The sequence below is a fragment of the Pteropus medius genome, unplaced genomic scaffold (assembly GCF_902729225.1).
Source record: "Pteropus medius unplaced genomic scaffold, Ma_sr-lr_union100, whole genome shotgun sequence".
Lineage (NCBI taxonomy): Eukaryota > Metazoa > Chordata > Mammalia > Chiroptera > Pteropodidae > Pteropus > Pteropus medius.
The window spans coordinates 10880232-10906943 of NW_024346667.1; the positions used below are offsets into that span (position 1 = coordinate 10880232).

Here is a 26712-nt window from a genome sequence, read left to right on the forward strand (position 1 = left end):
TGCTAATTTTCCTGTCATTTTGCAGCTCACACGCTATTCATCTCTTAAATGCACCAAAAAGCCTGGCAGGTGGAGCCTGTTTCTTTCCTGGGGATGGCTTTCTGCCCAGGATCCCTTCCCCTCCAAACCTCAGGGTGGCCCCTGCTATGTCTGGCTGAACTGGCCTGTGGGGAAACATTGATGATCCTTTGGCTCTAGCCTCCAGAAGTCTTGTTCCACAAGGAACAGAGTCTTTGGTTTTGTGAAGTGAGTCACAGGCCGCCTTGACCAACCTATCTGGGAAGGCCAGGCTGCCATGTATGGTCTGTGCTCCGTGCCACCCACCTCTCCATGTAAGTCAGAGTTCCTTGCCAGGACAGCTTGAGTCATAAAACTCAGCACATTCCTTAGGCGTTGGATAGTCTTTCCTTGTTATTACTCTGCTCTTGTTTTATGCAGCACCTGGTTTCATTTTAAAAAGCCAAATAAAATCTCATGGTTGGGGCTTGGGTGGGGTTGGGGATAGAAAGGAAAGAAAAAGAGAAAGAAAGGAGTGAAGCCTAAATGAGGGGAAGGAAGAAAGGCTATAAATCCCCAAATAGGCAGGACCTACAGTAAGACAGAGAGGGGCCTGCAGAGTAAAGGGCTGGAGAGAGGGGATGTGTCACAACAGAGCTGAGTGTGATCACAGTCCTTCCTCGTTGCTGTCTGTGATGGAATATTTGATGTCTAGACCACAGCACTGAAAGAGTTAGTACTTTACTCATAAGCCATGTGACCTCCCCTAAGCCCCAAACCTTCTGAGTTTCAATTAATGGACAGACTTATTTTTGATGAATTCTGAGGAACTTTCCAGTTATAGCACTCTATGCTTCTAAGAACCTTGGACCACAAACCCCAACCCAAGAGTAAGGGAATATTTTCCCACAAGCTCACATTTGTTTTTTGCCTTTGGGGTGGGGGTGGGGGGTTAAAGGAATGGGGGACAGCAAGCGGAGAGGTACAGACCCAAGCACACAAATGCGGTGGTCAAATTGAATTTCTGTGGCCAGGTTATTTTGTAAAATCATCTGCAAAGCTGTTAACATATTTTTAGGAATTGAAACAGAATTCTAATAAGTTAAGCCTTACATACAGTTTTAAAAAACATCCTGCATGAGTGAATAATAATCATTAACACGGAGACATTTCTCATAGTAAAGCATATTCATTATAGCGTAAGGCCAGGACCACTGGGTACTAGACTCAGAACTTTAAAAGAGGCCTGAGCGTCTCTAGCTGACATTGGCCGGGGCTAAAGCCCGGAGTGGCTCCAGGGCTGCATTTTCAATGCACAGTTTGGCGAGCTTAATGGAAACCATACGAAGGGATCTCGGGAATGAGACCAGATGGCTTGCTGGGAATGTATTTAGCCTAACCTGGGCTAAAGAACAAAAGCAACCACTAGCAGGGTTTTCCACCACCCTCGCTCCCTTTGCTGGGGGAGGGTGATGATGTTACTTTTAATTACCTTTTCAATTCAACAGAAATCATATAAAGGTCAGTCTTAGTAAACGAGAGTAAATGGAGCAGGGGTGGGGAGGAAGAAGGGGCTGGAGGCGGCTACTTTCGTGACCACGTGTGGTCCTGCCTCTTCTCCTAGGACGAGCAGCTGCTGGGGCCCTGTGCTGCCCCGGACCGCGGCGGGGTCCTTTCACGCGCGCAGGGTCTGTGCGCCAGAGCCCTCCCTCCAGCGCGCTGCGCACGGGCGGCGGCGGAAGGTCGGGGGAGTGGATCGTGGGAAGGTAGGGGAAGAAAGGATGCAGAAGTGAGGGAGAGGAGGAGGGGTGTGCACACGACAGGGAGGATCTTGAGGAGAAGGAGTGACCTGCAGGGAAGCCGGGAGGCGAACGGAGAAGGGAAGGGGGGAGAGGAAGACCAGGGCAGGGGCGGGGTCGTGGAAGGGGCGGGTCTTGGGCGGGGCCTGGGGGGGACTCGGCCCCTCCCAAGAGAGATGAGGCGTGAAAGGCCGCGACTTTCCTGTCCCCAAGCTCCCGCTCCAGCCGCGACTCGTGTCGCCCCCCCCTACCCCGCCCGCCAGATGGCCAGGGCCAATTTTCTTCCCAGCGGCGCCTCGGGCGCAGGACAACCTGGCTAGTGATGCGCGGGACCATTGCTCTGAATACAAAAAAGTCTTTCTCACGCCCTTGCGCTGCGCCCCGCCCCGGCCGGACTCCCAGATGGAAGGGACTGACTCTGACTGTGGAGCCCACAGCTGTCGGGGACGCACCACCATTTCTGTGATTCTTGCAGAGACGTGTGGTTCCAAGTAGTTATTTTAAAGGAAAATTTAATAAATGATATAACGATAACTTCTGTCCCCTCTTCCAATTAAAGAGAACAAAACTTGAAGGATGAAGGCGTTTGAAGCCCAGGGAAGTGTCCAAGAAAGCCAGCCTGCCAAAGTCCACAGATTCCCGGGCCCTCTCATACCTCAAAGTCGTCAATTAAACGAACTCCAGGCTTCCAGCTTTGTGGCTTCGTTTTCCGACTCAGCTAAATGGCTCTAACGGTCCTCCCAGACTATAAACGTAGTATTGATCAGCATCTGAGTCTTCAGATGAGCCAACCTTGCTCGCAGAATTATAGTGTCCCGGAAGCTGGAGAAAAATGGCCTGGTTGTCAGGGCTTGCCCTACCGCAAAGGTTACTTTTTTTTTTTTTTTTTGCACAAAACTGGAAACGAAATGGCCAGACATCATTCATGAGCTGGAGCTGGGATTGTTCCAGCATTTTCTTCCACCTGCTTTAATCTTCCTAGTTCACCTATCCTGTCTCTGTCAGGAGGGCCAGATCAATCAGCAGGAGAGAAAAAAATAAAGGCCAGGAGTCTTGGAGCCACTGACTAGATCACCCACTGCTTCTCTGCTGCCCCCTGACCACCCTTAAGCCACAAGAGTCTTGTCCATCTTCCCAACCATTCCTTTAGTCCTGACATTGCTGGGTGTGATAACTTTCTCTGCTTTCAGTTTAACATCATAAACTTCTTGAAAATAAGGCCCAGAAATATAAATACTTAGAAGTCGATTACCAAAGGCATTAGACACCAGACAGATCACTTTAAAGTGAAAATATTGTTAATGATGGTTGTAAATTTCATTCAGTCCCTACTTGACTCCAATGCAAGAATTGGTATGTTTTACATCTCAGTGCTTATTCTCTTCCACCGAAATATAGCATCTATAAAAACAAATTAAAATTTTGCCTTATTTAATAAAAAGTCACAATTTACTTCTTGGTCAGAACTCTAGGCCCAATATTTCCAAAAAAAAAAAAAAGTGCCTTGTATGAATTGTGTGGTGCGGGGAGATGTGTGTATACTTTTAGTCTGTGGTCGCACCATAAAAAGAAGAGCAGTATGTAATGGTCGCTAATTTGTTGGGAGTCGTTGACTTAAAAGAGGCTACTGTGACATAGAGAATTCACTTTAGGGGAGGGGGTCGGGGAAGCACCTCAGAGAGAAAGGCAACTGTTCCCCAGAACAGCTGCGGACACTGGCAGTGGGATCGCTTGGCACGGGTACAGCTCCACGCGGCAAGAGGGATTTATTTATCTAACAACAGTTAATAATTCTCCCAGGCAACTCCCAGGAGCCCAGCCTGCAGTAAATACACTTTCAGGAAACTGTCTACCCTTCCTAGAAGCACGCACCAACCCTCCAGTGAAGGGAGGACCCTGGCTGCCCACACACTCTAATTTTCAGTGGAAACTGCCCAGCTTCAAATGCCCCCCGAATAACTCCCCACACAGCCTGCCACTGCACTGCCTTCCCATGCTTGACATGCTCCATAGGAAAGTTACCAGGTCCTACAGCAGAAAAATCAAGAAAAATGCACTATTTCTGGAAGGCCACCATTAAATAGACCTGAGGACGGAGGTGGGCCGTCCAACCCCATCCCATTAGCTAAATTTATCAGATTAGCTAGTTGGTGCTCATAGACTAGCATTTTCCAGAGTGATATCTATCTATAACTGGTGGTTCTTGTGATCATGTTAGGTGGTACTCGAATAACATTTTTTTATTTTAACAGTCAGATTTTTTTTTTTCCTAATACACATAATTAACATACCCAACCCACGGTATTGCAAATATAATTACTTAAGGTAAGTCTCAGTTGTTGTTTTAGGTCAATTTAGAGAAATATTAACAAACAAAAGCAATAAGATAGCAAAAATAGTTGTAACATTTGTATTAATGAGGTGAAGTCAGCACGGTGTATGTGCAGAAAGCAGTTTTAATGCTTTCAACTCATTCTCTAGGAGTCTCTGCCAGAATTTTGGGACATAAACAATCCTGTTTTAACATCTTGTTAAAAATTACTGAGTTTTGAGAAAGTCTGGTCAAGCAAAACAGAGCCCCTGCTCTGGAGGGCCATGTCAGGGGCCACGGGGACAGTAGATGTTAAATGACAGAACAGCCACATGAGCGAAGTGGGACCAGGACACTAGGCACCCAGGGTGGGTCCCCAGAAGGCAGGACAGTCTGACTGAAAACAAACTGCCTTTTCTGCAAGAGGCAGAATCCAGCAAATCACTGATACCACTCATGAAAATTTGGACGGTACAAGAGAAATTCCAGTCCCCTTTCGAGACTTGTTTCCGAAACACCTGGAAAGCTCCAGACAAGAAATATTCACAATGCTTCAAGGAGGCCTGCTCATCAGAACAGTCTACTTTTCTCTTTGTCACTTGACTGTAAATTAGGGATTACTTTCACACCAACTCTAAACACACATGCCGACACCCTCACTGCCACACCACACACACTTACTGACGCTACCCCAGGGATCCACTGCTGGGTGACAAGTAAAAAGATTCTTACACGCCTCAGGTAATCTGTCCTTCGTCGATTACAGCTCATCAGTTTCTCAAAGGCTGGCTTTTTAATTCTCACATCTAACACGAAGAGACAGACAGCCACTATGTAAGTGCTCGTGATAAACAGAGTCTACACTAGAATGAACAAATGAAATTAACAGATAGTCCTAAACCGATGTTGAATCAACAGTTCCAATCCCTCAGGTACACACTACTCGCCCTGCCCCGCCCCCAAGCTCTGCCACCACCACAACCTTCTCACATGGGCTCCGATTCCAGAGCTGCCCCTGGCGGAGGTCTCCTGTGGGATTCCCCCCCTGCTTTTATTTCTGCGTCCTACTCTCCTCACTGCTGGCAGAGGTACAATGAAGTAAGAAGGGACGCGAAGGAGGAAGGAGGCAGAAATGCCAAAGGCTCTGGAAGGGATGAAAATATCGAATGAAGACCTTAATTCAGGTAAATGCAGAACATAGATATAAAGTGGTAGCTTAGATGGGACTTACATGGTTTTTCATAATCTGGAGGTGCTAGAGAAAAATCAGCAGACAGAATTTGGTGTGCCTGTGAAAAGGAGAGATAAAGGTAAATACCGACCACCTTCACAACGACAGAAACTTAACAAGATTCCTTCGGCAGCATTGTCCTCCCCATCCAAAAGGCACTTTGATACTGCTGCCCAAAGCCACTGTGATAACAGATTCTAACAGTAAAATGGAAAGATAAATTGGGGGAAATGTTGATAAAATAGGATGGGCAAAAGAGTACTATCCTAATATGCAAATAACTTAGACAAATCACAAGAAAGCTAAATACTAATAGAAAAATGTGCAAAGGAAATGAAACCATCCGCCCTCATTATTCATGGATTCCATATTTGTGAATTTGCCTACTCGCTAAAATTTATTTGTAACCCAAAGTCAACATTCACACTTCTGAGGTCATTCAAGGACACGCACAGAGTGGTGAACAGTTTGAGTCCCCTGATATGCACGTTCTCAGTCGAGGCTGAACAAGAGGACTCTTTGCTGCTGCTTCTTGCAACTCTCATACGGTAAACAAGTGTCCCATTTTCTGCATTTTTATGCTTTTTGTTAGCGATTTCATTGCTTAAAATGGCCCCCACGTGTAGTGCTGATGTGCTGTCTCGTGTTCCTCAGCACGAGAAGACTGATGTGTTTTATGGAAAAAATATATGTGTTAGATAATCTTCACGTAGGCATGAGTTACAGTGCTGTTGACTGTAAGTTCAATGTTAATGAATCGACAAAACATATTAAATAAAGTGTCTTTAAACAGAAACACACATAACACAAATTTCCGTATTGATCAGTTGATGAAAATGTGGTGACCAGAGGCTCACGGGAGCCTGACGCTACCTCTCCCCTGGGAGCAGTGGCGTGCAGTCATTTAGGCTCTCCACCTGGAAATGACTGCTGAGAAAGGTTGGACTTACCACTCTGTGCTTGACATCAAGTGATTTTTTAAAGGAACTGGTTATGTGAGGGAATAGACCTGTGTGCAAACAAAAAGAGAAAACCAGTGTTAGAGTAAAATTTCTTACACTTCCAATTAAGCTATACCAACAAATTGTACACATATCACTTATTTCCCTTTAGAATCTGACCAACAGGAAAGAGTTAGGTTAAGATGAAACTGACTAAATGCTAATTTCTAGTAGACACCCTGGAGTTTTTGGTAGGGGCTGGGTAAAATTTTTTAATGGTACACATTTCAATTCTATTTTAAAAAGAAAACAGTACTGATAACAGCTAAGGAGACATGGAAATTATATGAGCCTATAATAAAAACAGTTATCAGAATAAGTTAGTTTCAGATGTCCTTTAGCTTCCTCGGAGGTTTTTCTGAAGTAGGCCTGTGATTAGGTCTCTGGACTGTGAACTTCACCGGTGTTTCTGAGGTTGTTCCTCCCCTGCTTAGGTGGAACGGGGTGGCTGGGGTGGGTTTGAGGTGGGTAATTCCCCTTCTCCTGGGTCGGTTAGGCTAACTAATTTCTGGTTAGTTAGCCTAACTGACCCAGGAGAAGGGGAATTACGCCCCGGCAGACTAATTTCTGGTTAACTAGTTTCTCCTTATTAAGAACACCGTGTTCGGAGTATTTCAAAATCTTTTCTTTTCCTCTCCCTCTGTCAGAAACACGGAGGGGATTTTCCCCTGATGTCTACTATGGGATCCTGGTTGAGCTCTTGAAGATAAATCTTATAATACTGTAGGGATGCCAATATGCCTGGGTCCCCTGGAGTTGTTAATTCCTAGGTTTGTCTGCCTTGTGCCTCTGGCAGTTTGTCAATTACAGTTGAGATATTGCACCCCTGGCACTGGTTGCTATGGTGGTTCCCACTGCTGGGTCTCTGCTTGGGTAAGCTGCGATGCCCCGTATTTGAATGTCTGCCTCTCCACTTTGGGGGGCAGTGATTGGCCCTGTGTCCATTCCTCTCTTAAGGATCCAAGAAGAGCTATTGATTTTTCAGCCTGTTCAGCTTTCTGCCTGTTAGGACAGAATGGTGACTTCCAGGCTCCTTACATGCAGAATCAGAAACCAGAAGTCAAGGTAAACATTTTTCTGCTTGGAACATTCTTCTATGATACACAGCTTATGCTCTTAAAATCAGAGGAACCAAACCATGCCGAAATTCTAAGGCTATAAATTTTTATATGTCTGAAGAAGATCTGGTGTATTTTTTAACAATTTTATTGGGGCAAAAGTTACATACCATAAAATCGACCCACTTTAAATGTACAGTTCAATGAGTTCAAGTAAATTTATCAAGTTATGCAACCATCACCATAATACATAATCTAATTTTAGAGCATTTTCATTATCCCAATAAGATCCCTCATGCCCATTTATGGAAAATCTCTTCTCTGACCTCCAGTCCCAGAAAACCACTAACCCACTTTTTTTTATATATTTGCCTTTACTGGACACTTCATATAAATGGAACTGTACATTATGTGATCTTTTATGTCTGACTTCTTTTACTTATCATGATGTTTTTGAGGTTTGTCCATCTGGCAGCTGCTTTAGTATTTTTTCCTTTCTATTGATGAGTCGTATCCCATTGTATAAAGATACCATATTTTGTTACACACTTACCAGCCAACAGACATAAGGGTTATTTTCAATGTGGCTCTTATGGATAACGCTGCAGTGAACATTCATGCATAAATCTTTGTGTAGACATACATATGTTTTCATTTCTCTTGGATAAATACCTAGGTATGAATTGTTGGATCCTATGGTAAATTTATTTCACTTTTAGGAAACTGTTAACGTGTTTTCCAAAGTGGCCGTACCATATTACATTCCCGCCAGTGAATGAAGGTTCGTTTCTCCTCATCCTCACCAACATTTATCACTGTCTGTCTTTGTAATTATAGCTATTCTTATGGATGTGAAGTCATATCTCATTGTGATTTTAATTTGCATTTCCCTAATAACTCATCATGTTATCAGGTGTATTTTGATTTTAAAAATAAAAAAAAAAATTAATTCGATTAAAAAATAAAAATTGATCAATAAAGAAAAAGAGGGTCTCGTTTGCATAATATGCTGGGGTCTGGTCATTAGGGATGAGTGAAAGGAGAGACACAAGAAATAGCCTTTAGCAAATATTCTTTGTTACTTATGCTATTTTATGCTGATACTTTTTAAAACGAGATATCTTAAGCTAAAGTCAAATAAAGAGTTCAACAATTATTTAGCTAAATTCAAGAAAGACCCACCTTTTCACACCTATAGTAAAAGCAGATAGGTAAGAAGCTTATCTTGCACAATTAGCTCTGATTATTTCATTGGCTATGAATCCTTAGCCTTTCAAAGCTCTAATAAATCCCATAGGACTGCCTAAGGCTCTAACTAGTTTTTTTGGGGGTCACCTTTCCTTTCAAGAATTATGAGGTAATCATTAATTAGTAAATATGATACTATAATATTAAAGTTTTACAGAAAGTAATACTGAGGCATTTGGTGGATTATAGGGAGTAAAGAGACATTAGAATTTTTGCTAGACCACTACATGAGGGATTTACACATTTATGTCCAACTTTTGGCCAAACTTGATCATTTTTCTACCTGAGCTAGAAATGTCTCTCATTTTCTTTAGTCTGTTTATGGAGAGGAAAACCAACAAGCTCACATATGTTGAAGTATGGTTAGCTAATGATTCTTTTCCTTGTGAGTTCACAGTTGACAAAATAGAGCTCACAGTGCCACTTGACCTTGGCAGTTTCAGCTGGCCTTTCAATTAAGGACATTTAATGTTACCCTAGTTTGCTTGTGTGCATCTACCTGCCAGCTTCCACATCCTAGTCCTAGAACCGCAACCAAACCGGGTGACTTTGTTGATGAAAATAACAATGATAGTAACTATGAACAAATTTCATCTTTATGTATTAGGCCCTTAACTGACGGAATGCTACATACAGGTACTTGGTTTTTCAAAGCAGATTGTCAAGAAAGCAAGTGTGGGTTAGTGAGCATCAGCCCTTTCAAAATCAGGGAAACTCAAGTTTGGGAGTATTTGTCTAGTATTCATCCTCTAATCATTTAATCTGCCTATTGGGTGTATTTCATAGTACAAGTCTTAGCTGTGTTTGTGATTCGGCATCCTTTTCATAGATTGGGAATAATACGATTTCCTACCTACCCATCTCTGAGTTGCTTGAAACTTTGAGTTTCTGGAAATGAAGCTGCATGAACATAAAACATAATGTTGGAAAGTGAAGACAAACCATTCTTAACCTTTCTGAGTACTGTGGTCCTAAATTGTATGTACACGAAAGAGGAGAATTTTGATCAAAGATGAACAACATTTAACCTACAGTCCATGGACACCTGGAGGGAACTTAGACATGTGCACTGTTGGCTTGTAGAGGTATCTTCGTGGATATCTTTCTGCAGACAGGGCTCAGAGCTTTCATCAGACTTTTCAAACTGCCTCAAAAACATGAGGTATCTTAAAGAAAGAGCTGCTAACCACTGGGATAGATGACAGAGAAAATCTTTTCCCGACAGATTTTTAAGAATAAGGCGTTTAGTGATCTGTATATTAGGTTTAAAAACGTTTATTCTATCACTATGGAGTTTCTTAAGTGTGATAATAGTATTATGGTTTTGTAAAAGAACATTCTTACTCGTAGGAGGCACAGGCTGAAGTATTTGAGGACATACTGTTATGATGTCTGTAATTTACACTCGATCGTTCAGCAAAGAAGCATATGCAAGTATCAATAGAGAGAGACTGAGATAAAGCTCCATGTTAACAAATATGGCAAAATGTTCAAATTGATGAATCTAAGTGAGAGTTGGCGAATATTGATTGCACTATCCCTTCAACTTTTCTACGTATTAAAACAAATGATTTAAGTTCGGAATAAAAGACAAAGCATTCATTTCTCTGCCGTAATTTCACAATTATAGGTAAAGAAGGAACGCTATTATATTTTACAGTTGGCTAAAACAAGGCAGAAAAAAAATTAGGAAAATCGGCCGGCAGCATTGCAAATCACATTTGAGCCATAACCAAGGAAAGACCTCAAATCGATGCTTCGTCTTCTCTCATCATCATCTCGCCTTGTGACCCCGGCCCATGCTGTAGGCAGACACGTGGTTTGTTCACACAAGCCCACTAAAGCGACTGTAGTGCCCACCAACGTGCTACCTTTTAAGTTCACGGGCAGAAGCAATTGCAGCCACCTCCTGCTTGATGTTATGCTTGAACAGTAAAGAGCACACGGTAACAGATGGCATCTTGTGACCTTCTTAATAACAGGCTTGGCTGCCGATGTTCCCTTGTGTCCAGTCTCTGCGGGGAATTTGGAAACTGTTGCCTTAGACTTAAATATTTTCTAGCAAATCCATTTAACCATTTATTAGACTGTTTCCTGACTTAAAATAGAGAGAGCGAAACAAAATTCCCACCCTCTGAGGGGGATATTGGTATTCCTGGGTCTGGGGGCCCATCCTGGAGTTCTCTGGGGTGTGCTGGCAACCGCCCAGCATATCTGTCATTTTCAGTGTGGTGACGACCTCGGTTTCAGGCAAACTGCTTATCCGGCTGTCTAGATTTACTGGCGGCTAGTGTCAGCTTTTTTCTTCTGTAGTTTAAAAGAAATGTGTGCACTCCTCACAGCTAGGCATGCAAATTAGCCAGAAAACAAACTAAAGCCGGCAGCCCTCGCACCGGGAGTGAATGTGGGAACCCTGTGGCTAGTGAGGCTTGTTCTAAGTCACCTTGTCCCCTCCGCTGCACACCCTGGGCAGCTGTGGCTGTCAAGCTGCACGGTGAGGGCAGTGGGGGGCGGGGGGAAGGGCAGCTGGCCCTCCTGGTCCTCAGCCATCCGGCTGGCCGCAGTTTCCTTGGCGAACAGTGGAAGGCAAAGCAGCGGGGCCTGGGGAAAGACAATGAAGGCGTGCGCGCCAGAGCCCGAGGCGTCCTCTCCACTTCTCACCAGAACCCGCTGGAAGGGCCCGGACCAGGAGGAAGTGGAAACTCAGCCCCCGTCAGGCACCTGGAGTGGGGGAGAGGGCGGAGAAAGGGCGAGAGCAGCCCCAGGGCACGTGGTGGGGGTGGAAAATGCTGGACCTCAGGGTGGAAACGACTCAGCGGACAAGCACAGGATTTTGCGGAGTCACACGCAGGAAGAGATCGCTGAGACCTGGGCTTCTGTTTGCAGTGGGGAGTGGCCTTCATTCCAGGGTTCCTCCTGGCTGCTGAGGGGGAGGGGAGAACCCTTCCCCCCCGGGACCACACTCCTGGACCTCGGAATAGAGGACGCCTGGGAGAGGGGGAGGTCCCTGATGCCTCTGCCTGAGAAAAGCTGGCCTGGCTGTGAAGGAACCTTGACTAGGGAGCTGTGAGTCTCTCCCAGGAAAGCTGGGGGCAGGTTGCCTGGTTTGGCTGCCATTTACCCCTTTATTATTCCATCCCAGGGGTGGCCTGTTGTCCCCTTCTCAGACAGATTAGAAAACCTGCGGGAAAAGCCCCCTCTATTCAAGCATGCCCTGACCATTCGGCTTCCCGGCCTCCAGGAGCGATAAGCTTTGGAAATGATCCCAAAACAGCACAAGGGGGCACATCCTTGTGCCATGATGGAAGGAAGGTTAATGAACCCCGGAAGCCACAAGGCACCCACATTACTAAGAAAAGTAAGGTGCTTTCTTGCTTGGGCCCCACGGGTACCAGGTAGTCTCCTGCTCGATTTCCTTCCTCCCTCTCACCGCAAGTCGTGTTTGCCATCACTTGTTTCTACAACCACACGTGTATGTTCCAGATTTGGGGGTCACCTGACTGTATCTCCTTCAGCCCATTACAGAACCTGGGTGAGGGATAGAGAGACTATATAACTAAAATCCTGTGCGTATGCAGCAGGGCCATATGCTGTCTGTCCACTCAGTTTTTAAAGCTTGACAGTTTTACGTGCTGCTGCATAGGATTCCAAAGACTCCACTGGAAACACAAGTTTTTGAAAGGTTGCTTCTACAAAAACCACATTCTAATTTTAAAAAGCACAATCTACATTCCCCTTTGGGAGACAAATTATAAATAAGAAACTGCCTTTATAAGGAAATATGTTGTGAAGAAGAAGAAGTCAACAATGGTAGGTCCGTGTCTGTTCAACACACAATTACAGGGCATCTGGTCTATGCTGATCTCTGTCCCAGGTGCTGGACAAACAGAGACAAGACAGACAAGTTCCTGCACTCATGAAGCTTATGTTCTAGAAAAAGAAAGAATAAACATGTAAACAAATACGATAATATGTACAAAGCAAACTAGTCATTAAGATAGAAATTAAGGGGGAAAGAGTTCGAAGAACTTACTTTAAATATGGTGGCCAGCGAAAATCTCTCTTTAGAGGTGACCTTTAAATCCAGACTGAAGTTTAAAGCTCAGAAGAGCTAGGATAATTGCATTCCAGCAAAGAGAACGCAGGTGCAAAGGTCCTGAGGCAGGGAATGGCTTGCTATTTTCGAGTTATTAAAGGAAAGCATTGTAACTGGAACAGAGTGAGCCAAAGGGAAGACAGGCACAAAATGAGACTAGAAAGATAAGCAGGGTCATATTCATGCAAGACCTAAAAGGCCTTGGTAAGGAATTAGGATTTTATTGCAAGTGTGACAGGAAAGAGAGAAGTGACATCATCTCGTTTAAGCTTTAAGATCTCCCTGTGTGAAGACATGACTTATGGGGTAGTCTGATAAGTTCTTATTGCTTTTAGAAGTCTTTCAAGGTTTGGAGAAGGCTTCACAGAGAAATGAAAGTGGGAATAAAAGAATACAAGAAAAACAAGATGTTAAAAATGGACATAAATGCTCAAAGTAATAGGACAAATCATATTCATGTTGCTTAAAATATTATTTGGTTCTTGACAATACTCTCCTAGACACTGTCACTCTTGAAAAAGACATAACATCACATAAAAACAGTTCCAAGTTGCTGAGGCAGACACTTGAAATAGATTATCTGTGGTTAGGGACGACCCCAAGGAGATCTTACACATACTGTCACATCTGGGCTTTGACGTGGTCATACTACATAAAACCTCTTCCCTGGTACATACTACATCTCCTGAAACAGCAAGAACAAAAGAGGCCAGCCTACCCTTTGCAAGGGTAACTTGGGCTCATCTTAGAGGAATGCAGGTGTGGGACACCGGTACAGCACTAAGAACAAGAGAAGGGACAGGGCTAGCCAGTGAGAGCTGCCCCGGCTGTGCCACAGTCTGCATTCCGCCCTGCTCTTCTGCATTCAACTGCTGCTGTGAGAGAGAAGCTTTTTTTTTTTTTTGAGAGAAGCTTTTTAATTGAACAAAACTTTCTAGAATTGTTTTAGCAAAGTGTAAATGGAGAGACAATTCGATTGTTTAACAATTTCTGTTTCTTGTCCTGAAGTTTTACGACATTTGATTTTTATTTTTATTTTTATTAGCTATGGCTTCATTCTTCTTTGAATATGAGAAGTGAGCACACGATGGGGCCATAACAGGGAAAAGCCACAACCAAATCAAAGACTTGGAAAGAAAATTAATGGCAATGCAAAAGAAAAACCACTGTAGGCAGAACAAATAAGACTGAACTCTTTAAAAGGCAGTTGTGAGGAAGAATTTGAGAACTTTTTTCCTATGATGACAGTGAATCACACGTAAAGTAAGCCCAGCCCATCTGATTTGCATATCTATATGAATGGATACATTTCTACAAAGAGACAATCTGCAGACCTGTGTCTGCCAGAGATGAGCAAATGCATACAGTTGGCTTGTATCGACGATTTGATCTTTAGCTTCATGTTTTAACTCCCTTCATTAGGGGCTTCTAGCACAATTAAAATTGATAATCCAAACATTAAACATGGAAATTGAAGAGAAGCAGAAGATAAGTTATCATTTGTCCAAATTCTATAATTCTGCCTTGATGTACTGTCACCTCTCAATGAAGAGAGTAGTTATCAGTTAAATTAAAATGACACACAGGAAAAATCTATTAAGAAGTCATCATTATGAATATATACACTTATACCTTTCCTCCCACCAATATTTTACCAGAAAAACAGGAGAGGAGACAGGAAAATCAAATCAGACCTATCATACAGTGGTACATTATCACTTTTGCTCCTCATGTGACCATCCTTGAAATACCCCCACCAACCAGCCATGGACTGCTAGACCGTCAGCTCTCATAGGCCACAGGTGATTAGCAGGGTTAATCAGAATTCTGAAGGACACAAATAGCATATAAATATAATAGGATCGTACTTTGTGCTACTCAGATCAGATGCACTGTCACTTTAGCTTACTATGAATGATGTGATCAGGCTGTTTAATTTCCTGTCCCCTAGCACAGATTTGTCTTCCAGCGATGTAGTGTGTTTCAATTTTATGTTCATTACTGCAAAGGGGAGAAAGAAAGTCTTTGCACGCATGATTAGCTGTCTTGTTCTCTTGCCTCAACAAACCATGGAGGAACGCATAAAACCCATCTCAAACGTACTATTCCCATAAAGTCAAATTTTATTAGGAAAGCCAGCAGAACAGCGATTGTCCCAGGCAGCTGTGAAAAACCTTTATCTCCACTATTTAAGAAAACCCCACAGGGCTGCAGGATAGCTCTTTTCACCCAACCCCTCTCAACACATGCATACATATTAAACCTTTAAATATTACAGCAGAAAATTTCATAAAATGCTAAAAATATCCTAATTTGAGATTACATCAGTCTTATTAAACCTTCAAAGATTCCACCCTGAGAGATGGATATTATATGAGAAAAGCCTATTAGTGTGTTTCCTCCTCCTAATCAGAGTGTGTGACAGGATGGCCAGCTGTCCCCCTCCAGTGTGTGTAGTTGTTACTAAGAAGTGGCTGCCGGCGGAGGGATCCACCGCAGAAGCCCCTGGCATCCAGGTGGAGCCTCGGGACTACTTCTCCCATTGGAACGTGAGCACAGACGTGTGTGTCATTTCCAGGCTGACGTGATCAAAAAGTAGGGGCGCCTTCTCTACCCTTTACCCGACCCCACACCTGCCTGATAGAGACAAAGGACTCTGGGGCCCAAAGGGATGGTGGAACCCCAAGATGAAGGAAGTCTGTGCCCTTTAATGACCACGTGGAAGGTCTCTGCCTGCAATGAAGAGAGTAGTTATCCTTTATATGAAGAAAAAAAAAATTATCGTGTTCAGCAACTGGAGTTTGGAGGTTTATCTATTATAGCAACTAGTATTATTCCTAATTGAACTGAAACAGCGGGGAGATGGTTATGGATTAGCAAATATAGTTTACCAGTTGGTGGTTTATAGCTCTGCTTTTTCTCCTTAGTTCTTTGATGCACCCAGTAAAGCTCAGATTACATTATCTAGAGCTCCAAGCTCTGGCAGAAGTTATATTCTGGGATTAATTGGAAGAGGAAAATTTTTGCCCTGGAATAACTGTCATTTTTTTTATCGTGATAGATCCAGAGTGAAATATGCTCGTTTTCTTGCTAAAGACACATTGCCTCTGGTAGACAAATGGGAACCACATGGACTACAATCAAAAACCTAAAAATTATAAAGACAGCGACCTTGGCAGGAGGGCTCTGCTCAGAACCGATGGTGCTGCACTCACCTTTAACATCTGGGGCGTCTTGGGGACCAGCCCTGCGGAGTGCAGGACGACAGGCAGAGGATTCTGGCCATGACATCCTGAAGAACGCAAGAGAAGAAACAATTCATAAGTCTGTAGGTTTATAAGTCACAGTCTATGAATTTAGAGGGATGTTCACTCATCTTTTCATCTGATTTCTTAAACTTTTGCTTCCTCTCTCCCCCTCTTTCCACACTCCCATTAAGTCAACCCATATTGGACTTTCTCATTGTCTTTAGTGATTTGTTTGTTCCCTGATGTCATAAAAGGGTAAAATTGTTCAACTTTTGTACATGAAAAGCTCGAACATTAACTTCATAATTGTTTTAACAGGATTTATGAGTCTTTCTCTGGGGAGCTGTTTTCAAAATAAGTGCTCTGAATGGAATAGGAAATAATACAGTAATTATATTTGTTTCTCCATAAAACTTAGTAGCTGTGGAGTAACTTGGGGACCCGCAGATGCTGTGTCTCTCCTCTGAAACACATCTACATCTCAGTTTCTTTGAATCCAGATGTGACACTCTTTGTAGAGAAGCCAGGGCTTACTGGGAAATGTAGGTTATTTTCTATAGAATGAAGAGAGTCATCAATTTCTTGAGTGCAACACACGGTGGCCATTGTTTTAGGGCCTCTGACTGGGGAAGCAGTGTCTCCAAGCCCCAGGGACCTGAAACTGTGTGTGAAGTAGGGGGGAAGGGGAGTTGATGTCAGCCTCAAGGGCCCTAAAATGCTCTTGTATGTGTGTTCAGCCAACAAACCAGTCCCAATCACCCGAGTCAGCGGCTGGTGGCCCACGCTGCATCCTTCTTCTCCTAATTTATGACAGCAATTGAATCTGCTGAGGGTATTAAATTTGAAAATGCAGATTTCTGAGCCCAACCCCAGTGATTATTTTTTGACAGGTTTAAGGCAGGTGTTCGCATACAGGTGGTCAGTAAAGCAGTTTCCTGACTCCACAGGAATCGCTTCCTTGCTTCTCTTCATATTTTGTATCACCTAAGCAGACATACCCAAACATGACAGTTTGGTTTGGGCTAGTTTTTTTTTGTTTTTTAATTTAATTTTATATAAATGGAAGTATACACGTGTATCTGGCACAAAATGTATCTGGCATTATGTTTGTGACATTACTGGGTATGACCCGAGTTTGTTCATATTCACTGACGTATGAAAATATACCACTGCCTATCCATTCTGCTGTAGATGAATAGTACTTATTTTGTAGTCGGCTTGTTTTCAGTGTTTTGGCTTTATGAAAAATTCTGCTATGAACTTACTTGCACTTGTCTCTTGGTGCCTGTGTGAAAATGCTTTTCGGCTGGGTAGATACTTAGAATTGCTAAGCTTTAGGGTACCCGCAGCATCAACTTTAGAAGATGAGACCAAACTGTTTTTCTAGAGTGAAATCCATGGTCCTTCCCACCAGCTGTACGTGAGACGTCTCCTTGTTCTACATCCTCACCAACACTCAGTAATAATGGTCTTTTTAAGTTTGCCCTTTCTGGAGGATTATTCTATATGAGTCGTCACATCTCCTTAGGCTCCTCACAGTAGTGACAGTTTCTCAGACTTTCCTTGTTTCGATAACCTTGACAATGCTGAGGATTACTGATCAGGAATTTTGTAGAATGTCCCTGAATTGGGGGTTGTAAGTTTTTCTCATGATTACACGAGGGTGATGAATTTTGGGAAGGAAGATCCCAGAGGTCAAGTACCATCTTCATACTCTTACCAAGGGTAAAGCCTGTCACTGTGGCTTATCCATGTTGACACGAACCCTTATCAGCTGGCTCCAAGTAGTGTTAGCTTTTCCCACTGTAAAGTTACTTTCCCCACCACCTTTCTATACTCATTGGAAGAAAGCCACACATGGTCCACACTTAGAGAGCAGTGAGTCATGTTCCACCCCCTCGAATACCAACTTACTACATAAATAATTTGGAATTGTGCTGCATAGATGATGGGTCCTTTCTACCTCATTAATGTATTTAGTCAAGCATTTCATGTTTGACAGTATGGACTCATATTTATTTTATACTTTAGTTTATAATCCATTACTCCTTTATTTTGTTGCTCAAATTTTTCCAGCCTTGGCAATCAAAAACTCTTTCAGTTGGCACGGTTGTCGTTGTTTTGGGTTTTTTGACCCTTCCATACTTTCTGGCACTACAAGATGCTCCAGACTCATCTTGAATGTCTCCTGCCCCATCGCAGAATTGCCAATTACAAGGTATTGCTTCTAGGCCCTCTCAGCTGATGGTCCATACCGATATGGGCTGCGCATACAGACTTTCTTCCAAAGAATAATATAAATGTGCATACGAACCTGTGTATATACACAAGCCTGTATGTAAACATCTATGTCTATAGTAGGCTAATATGAGTTCATTCTGCTGTATCCAATTCTTATCCATTACCACATGGATTATTTGGGTCTCTTCCTCTTGTTTATGTTTAACCTCCCATTCCAACAGCAAGAAACCTGGCTCCCATCATCCACCATCCATCCATTTATTTTATTGTTCATAGTGGTCTCAGTATTGTCACCTGTCTCTCCCACAGGAAAAAACTTTACCAACCAGAATACAGTTCCTCTAGCCTTTTAGTCTTACGTACTCCACTCATTTCCAAAGTTACTTCGATCAGTATCTTATTCCCACACCCCCTTCGGTGAGGTTGTTTCATACATTTATAATACAAGTCCTTTGTCATATTTTGTATTCCATCCTAGGATCTCCTAAATAATTGTTTTAAATATATATTTCTATATAAATATTAATAAATAATAAATATATTTATATATAAATACTAATATATTAATATATAAATAATATATAATTATATACATATATTAAAGTTTATCCTTTGTTCTGTAAAGTTCTATGGGTTTTGACAAAAACCTAATGTCTTATATTCACCCTTACGGTAGCATAAAGAATAGATTCGCTGACATAAAAAAAAAATCTCTGACCCTCACACATCCCCTGACAATCACTAATCTGTTTATTCTCTTAGTTTTGCTTTTCTGGAATGTCATATAATTGAAATCCTATAGTATGTGATATTTTCAGACTGGCTTCTTTCACTTAGGAATACGGAGCTATGATTCATCCATGTCTTTTTGTGGTTTGATACCTTATTTCTTTTTATCACTGAATAATATCCTATTGTACAGATGTACCACAGTTGGTTTATCTATTCACCTATTGAAGGACATCTTCGTTCCTTCCAGTTTTTGGCAATTATGAATAAAGCTACTATAAACATTCACATGCAGGTTTTTGTGTAGATTTGTATACACTTACAAATCAATTAGAGGAATACCTAGGAGCATGACAACCAGATCTTAGTAAGACTATGTTTAGTTTTCTAAGAAACTGCCACCTCTCTTCATTTTGAACAAAGTTCTCTATTTGTTTCCTTCAAAGCATCCATGGTGACTGTCCTCTCACCAGACTGTAAGCTCCAGGAAGATAGGACCATACGTGTTCGGATCACTGTAGTAGCCCCAGCATCTAGCCTAGACCTTCCTCAGAGTAGGGTCTTAATAAATATTTGATTAATGAATGAATAATTTAATGCATAAAAAAGCATCAGGCCTTAAAAATCTATAATTGTGCCAAACCTTTGCCTTAAGAATTTCAAAATGCAACTCTTCCCTTATTTTAACCTTGGCAGACAACTGCAATTGATACCAATATTCCATAACAGCTCAAGTTCTGTAGCACACTAACCTCCATTCTCCCAATGCAGGGTCTTTTTGCGTGTTTATGAACTTTACATATTTGCTGTTAAAACTGATTCAGAACCAAATGATCAAGACTTATGCCAACATTCCTCCCCCTTGCACAATATGAGAATTCAACGTGTGTGGTGAATAAATAAGGTGAGTAAAAAGTATTATGCTTTGTATACTTTAACATTTTCCTGATTTGACACATTTTAAATGATCGGTCATTTCATATTTTCTCAATAATCCTCACAAATCATTTTAATTTTATAACAATGTAAAAAGTCTCTTTAGACTCTTACAAAATTTTAACCAAACAGCTTTTGCTCAGAACTTAAGACATTTGTCCTTGGGGCTAAAATTAACCAAGAAGAAGATGAAAAACAAAAGCATATTTAAAATATAACCAGTACTTTCAAAATGAGCTGAATCTGCCCTTCATCTTCATTTGTAACCCTTGCTGTTTCTTAGCTACAACAGAATAAGCAATAATTGTGCAAAGGATAGATTTACATTTCTGAGGTTCCAAAAAACAAACAACCTCACAGGCTTGTGCTCTTCTGTGGTTTGCCTTGGTTGAAATGATTCACGTAATGATCATACACTCTCAATAGAAAACAAGTTCGAAGTTCTGTACATTTTCACCAGATGTTGCCTTTCTGCATTTTTCCTAGTTACTAATGTTTTTACCACTCTGAGAAGTGGATATATTTGGATACCAGATCTCAAAGAGTTTTTAGACAGGTCCCCAGCAGTGATGAAGATGTCCCTCTCTGGCCAAGAGGTGCCTTGAAAGTCACAGAATTAGCAAAGGAACTCCCAAAATTATTTCAAGTGTCAACGTACTTGAGAGCTATTAAAAACCCAGAGACTGTAGTTTGTTGGAACAAACCAGACAAGGCATCCAATTGGAAAGTACTTGAGACGTTTTAGCTTTAAGCATTGATTTGATCTTTTGGAAAGCCCTGGAAGGCAATATACCTCATATTTGTTAGGGTCTAATTTGAGTCATTCCTCACATCTCAAGTTGGAGTCAATAATCCAATTGTTTTTCAAATAGATTTCCAGAATTTGGACAAGATATTTGACCATTAATATATAGAGGGACATTTTTCATAACGAGTCCTCATATTTTTCACATCTCCACTTATGCTTTCTGTAGTTCTCCGATAATTCTCGGGATGAAGTGCGTTTTCCCTTGAGCGTCCTCTCTCCTCCACGCGGCTCTCCTTTCCTTTCTCCACCTTCTAAACCAGCTCCGGAAACCTGCTTCGCTGAGATCTTCCCTCCAATGCCTGTTTCCCCACCACGGATGCTGATAGCATCTCCCTGCCTGTTGCTGATTACTTGTTTCTATGGTTTCCATTACCACATTAAATTGAAATTATTATTTTTTTTTCCTGTGGGCCTATCATAGGGCTTGACTTACAGCAAACACTCATCGACAGACGACGCAAATGTGGGGAGTAGAGAATTTAGCTGACTTTCTTCCTGCTCTAAGGGAGTTTTTCATGAAAAGTGGAAAAACTAGACAAGAAGCAAAGTGAACCGCTCAGGAGCACCTCTTTGCTGAGCAGAGAACACACAAAAAAATCTACATTTTTAATCAAATGCTCAGCACATTTTTATCTTTTCAAGAGTATGTTATAATTAATATACAAAATTTTACAAGCACTAAATAGAGAAGACGATCATAATTTCGGCTGATAACTGACATTTAGCTCTTCTTCTCATTGACATTTACACAGGAAAATATGCAGAATTAAAGCCTAGGAAGTCTCTCAGGGTTTACAATGCCCTCTTTCTTCTAATAGCATTCTTGTCTATTTATAGTGACATATCCAGGTGCAAAGTACAAAGAAATCTTACTGGTGACACTCAGGCCAATGCTCTCCTGTTTTAAATCGGCTGCATGTGGACTCATCCAGTTGTTTTTTCCGGTAACTGCCTGCGTATGTTGTTACAGAAGAATCTAACCATCTTGCTTCATTCTGCCAAGATGTTCCAGCCTTGCGTCTGATCAGATCAAACTCTTCAGAAGTAAGAGGGCTAAAGGGCAGAAGAATTTCTGGAGTCAAGTAGAAGAAGTGTGACATAGCTATGTATGGCCTGCTCTGAATGATCACTTTTCAAGCCCTTTGCATAATGCAGAATTAATTTCCTTTAAGTAGCAAGAAGTAATCAGCTGGGCTCACCTAACTTTGTAACTCTGACAGTTCACAGAATGCAGACACTCAACTCTCAAAGTTGCCAAGCAACAGATCACAGGGTTCCATAAATACGACACCCATTCCCCCACCCCCCCAATTTTAACTAGCAAATTCATAAGTTATATACTTTTCTGGCGTTTGTTCTAAGCAATATACTGCTACAAATTATGTCACGAAAGCAGGTGGCAACTGCTTTTATAAATAAATAGTGAATCCTAATGATGGTGGTTTAAGAAGTGGGAAAAGAGATAATAGGGCAGTGCCAAGCATTCATTTCTTCTCAAGACTGTCCTCCAAGGGTCTGGAGGCAAACATGAACTGCTTCTGATGTCAACAATAGCAGGTGACTCAAACAGCTTCTCATATGTCATAGAGCAATCAATGGTTCTTAAGCTGGCTGCACACGATTGCTGGCCCAGGAGCTGTTAAAATAAGCAGCAGCTCAGGCCTCACCACTCCCTGCCCTGACCCGCAGAGTCCGATTTAATTGTTCTGGAGGAGGGCCCAGACAATGGTATTTTTTTAAAAACTCACCCTTGGAGGATTCCAAAGAGCAGCCAGGGTTAAGAATTAAGGTCATCGAAATGTCACCGTGAACCTTTTTTAGGCTGAGAAGTCATAGCATTCAATCTAGTCACATAATTTCCTCCATCCTTCATTAATAATTACTCTAAGTCTGGTTAATATGTTTGCCTATCCTTCTCCACATTTACAAACAATCCAGTGGCAAACAGAAATAAATCTTTCAACATTCTTCCTTTCTTTAATTGACTCTTAGAACAGTAGTTCTCAACCCTTGCATTCATTCATATCAACTGTGGAATTCCTTATAAATACAGATATCGTGCCTCACCTTCATCAGCAACTCTATCAGTGGATCCATCGTCGGCATTAAAAAAGGAATCCCCATATGTGATCGGATCAATACCTATGGGGCAGGTTAAATATGCAGAGGACTGAGCCCTACCTTCACAGACTATAGGTTTGAGGAAAAGCCCAGAAATCAGCATATATATTTATATCGTTCCATGATTCTGATATAATTAATCTCTGAATACTGGGAATACTGCTCCAGAAGCTGAATTTAAACAGTCTATTACTATGAGACTGACACGTTATTGAGTATGTTTCTTTGAGAAAAAAATTATTTGCAAATAATTGTTAGTATTTAGGCGTTTCTTCCCTTAAAACTTTGAAATCTGAAACATAAGCACCTTGGCCTAGAAAGATTAGGCAGATGTTTGCAGAATTGGCTGCTTTTTCTCATGGAGTTGAAGGCTCCTTGGAGAAATCTAGAAGTGATAAGAAGATGGATATAAAGAGTGAAGGAAGGGAGTGAAAACTGACTGTCCAACTCTTTATGACCCACCCAGTGTCAGGTAGCAACTGCTTATTTGCTTAAACCTCTAGCCATTCTAGCAAAAATGGTGGTTTTAACGAAATCTCTGCTAGCAATATATATTACTTTGAGACAAAAAAAATAGAAAAGATTGTGAAAGACTATTTGTAGAAAACATTTAAAATTTTCTTCTTAGATTGTGTAGGAGTCTATAATTTGTAATGAAATAAGCTCTGAAAGATAAATTATGATGTTACTTTATTATCGCATTCCTGTCCTTTATATTCTTATTTCTTCTCCCCCAATCAATTAGGATATCATTTTAACAATTATAACCTCAAGAACTAAGAGTAATAAAACTTAACAATTTAAGTGGAAATGTCTAATGTTGGGTTTAGATGGAATTATAGCTTAGTTCATCAGTCTGTCAGACTGATGTTGAACTAGTCTGTTAAAAATAAGCTGGACTTCAAATTAAGAGAATAAGTAAGACAGACTAATTGAATTTATTATAAGTATTTAATCTACAAAATCCTAGAATTCTAAAAGACCTCACGCTTATTCTTTGTTCTCGTTTTATCAGGTGCTTCATTACCTCCCTTGGACACTGGTATTCAGTGCTCATATGTCTGATGTGGCTTCCATGTTGAGTCTGCTCTAAAAACTTCCCTTTGTAACTGGATAATGGCAAGTTATGTGGTTCGGTCTGGTATGTGAAATGTGAAGGAAAAAAAATCTAACCAAAGTACCTTGACAATGAACTCTGGATTGTGAGTGCAATTTTGCAAAAATAGAAGCTTCCTTCCTGAGTGACCTCATACACAATAAAACCAGAAGGTACATATCACCTAATGGGGGATTGGGGGAGGCAGGCTTTGACCGGGCTTAATGAGGTATTAATCGATGTTAATTAAGAGAGTTTCAGGGTTAAGTAAATTTCAGACAAGTTAGGATAAACATGTTTCTTTGCTGTAGGACTTAGAGCCTTTAATATTTCAATATGCACTGTGAATCTTTCAAAGGGGCCTAGATAGTTCAGCATTCTCGAAATGTATTTGACCACAAAACTCCTTCTATGGGGTGGGGAGCATGTCTGGGTGTTGCTGTTCTATGGAACAGTCCGGGACTGAAAAGCCAAAGATCTCCAGAGTTAAGACGATGGACGATCTGTAGTCTCTGCAATTTACTAGATCTTGACTAGATCTCCAGCCTAAATCACTGACAGACTGGCAAGAGGGTGGTTCAAAAAGATTTTTTTTTTAAACCCAACATTAGACATTTCCACTTAAAATTTTTTTCAATTGAGATGCAACGTCAAACAGTAAAGTACACAAATATACTTTACATACGTGTACGTCCATGTAACCACTGCCCGGATGCATCACTCTTGTTCCTTTCACTCGAAACAGCACAAACACACACAGAGACACACACAGGTAACCACTGTTTAGATCGCTGTCACCATAGACTAGATATGTCAGATTGTATTCAGTGAAGGAAGACACTTACTGATGCCATTCCAAGATGAACCCCGGGAAGAAACCAAGCAATATAAAAGGCAAAAAAAGCAGAATTCCCTTGAGAAAAAAGATCCCATATGAAGCTGAAGCTTCCATCTCAGCAAGAATCTGTCTGCTGAAGGAGCCAAATTCTGATATTTGGGTAAGTGTGGCCAACAGCTGATTGAGCACACATAATGTGTTATAGTTAATAAGTTTTTGAATCTGTCAGTTATAATAATATTAACTCTTAGGCCTTGATCTTGGAATAATTTCTTCATGCTTACCAGCTGTGTAATTTGGAAATTTTTAGTACCTTACTTATCAAAAACTGTGTGGTACATGGTTTAAAGGACACAGGAAACTAGGAACCAGTTGCAACAGGACTAGATAGAAACAAAGGGAGGGAAAAGTGCAAAGGAACAGGAAAAGGAAATTGATAAAATCAGTGAGGACCTTTTTTTTCTTTCTTTCTCAAAATTTCTTTTTCATCATGTTTACTGTTAGAAAACTGAAATTGATTTCAAATAGTGTATACACTTTGATTTCAAATTTGTTTAACAAAAAGTATGTGTGTATATATGTATAAGAAAAGGCCTACTGGGCTATATATAAAAATGTTAATACTTATTATAGCTGAATAGAAGGATTACATGTAATTGTTATATTTTACATTCCTTTATTTTTTAAACTTTAAAAAATTAATATATGTAATATAATCAGGTCCAAGGTGTTACCTTACAAAAACTAAAAAAAAAAAAGAAAGAAAGAAAGAAAAGGAATGCATCCATATATAAACAATCTCCCAAATCTTGCAAAGAATCTCTTTTAGGTTCACAATTATTTTTCTCTTCCACTTCTCTGGAGTCTATACTTTAAACAAACAAATGAACAAGCAAGCAAACAGAAAACGACTCTAGGACAAAGAGCTAAGAGTCAAATATGATGCTTCTTAAACTTTTCCTCTTGTTCTGGGCCCAATAATCAGGGATAGGGAGAGAAAAAGGCATACAGATTTTTCGTGTGTGTATGTGTGTTGGGTGAGGAACAGGGAAATAAAAACAGGAAAAGATCAGGTATATAGTAGACCCCAAAGTGAAAAAAGTTAATGGTTGCCATTTTCAAAGGAAACCCTGTGAATTCATAGGTACCCTAAGGAGATAATCCACAAATTGTATCACACACACACACACGAACAAAACAACAAAGACTCATAACAACTGAAACTAAAAATGAGCCATAATAATGGCCAAGGCTTTCTGGATTTCACATAGCTACCTCTTGGGATAACAGCATATGATAATAGGTGATTTCTTCGGTTCACCCAAGAGTGATGGGGAAGCAGACTCGCAAGCTGAGTGGGCCCATCTTCCCTGTACTACAAAATTAGCCATCACGGTACAATTCTGCTTGTACAACACTCTTAGTCTTACACAGAAAACATTATTAGGATAATCAAAAGTCATTGAGAAGAATATCCTAAAAGGTACTTCAAAGTTTTATTCTTGCTTAAGTAACTTAAGTCTTGAGAGAGTCTCATGTAAATGATGATGATGATGATGATTATAATAAATTGGTGACAATAGAAGCAAATACTTATATGTTCTAGACACTTTCTAAGCCCTATACATAAACTTATTTAATCCACACAACAACTGTTATCCCTGCTTGACAGATGAGGAAACTGATCCACAGAAAGTTTGCCCATCGTGACAGTGACGGTAGAACTGGAGTTGAAACTCAGGCAGTGTGGCTGCAGAGTCTAGGCTCTGGGGACTACTGAAAACTACATCTTTAACTCACTTTACTCTCCATATCTGCTTTCCCCACCCACCTCTGCCAATGCCCCCTTCTTCTCTGGTCCCAGGCTTGCTGACTACTCCCCTTCTCATTAGTCCAGTCCAAAAGCAGCCCCAACAACCTGTATGTTACTGAATTTCATAATCAAAGACGTTTC

General features: G+C 41.2%; 1 protein-coding gene across 1 annotated transcript; it reads right to left on the reverse strand.

The window, feature by feature from the left end:
- Window positions 1-2291: 2291 nt before the first annotated feature.
- Window positions 2292-22006, reverse strand: CUNH4orf51 (chromosome unknown C4orf51 homolog). The gene is made up of 6 exons (XM_039876038.1): window positions 21577-22006; window positions 15957-16033; window positions 6289-6347; window positions 5339-5396; window positions 4840-4913; window positions 2292-2618 (listed from the first exon to the last, which is right to left on the reverse strand). Exons 1-6 carry the CDS (start codon window positions 21801-21803, stop codon window positions 2511-2513), a joined length of 603 nt encoding a protein of 200 aa, XP_039731972.1. The 5' UTR covers window positions 21804-22006; the 3' UTR covers window positions 2292-2510.
- Between the last annotated feature and the right edge of the window lie 4706 nt (window positions 22007-26712).

Excerpts from the sequence above, each read along its gene's own strand:
- CUNH4orf51 (XM_039876038.1), bottom strand. The coding sequence starts at position 21,803 with ATGTCACACTTCTTCTACTTGACTCCAGAAATTCTTCTGCCCTTTAGC. Across the intron at positions 6,348-15,956 it reads AGACGCCCCAGATGTTAAAG|GTCTATTCCCTCACATAACC; the intron begins GTGAGTGCAGCA and ends GTTTGCACACAG. Across the intron at positions 5,397-6,288 it reads TTGATGTCAAGCACAGAGTG|GCACACCAAATTCTGTCTGC; the intron begins GTAAGTCCAACC and ends TCCTTTTCACAG.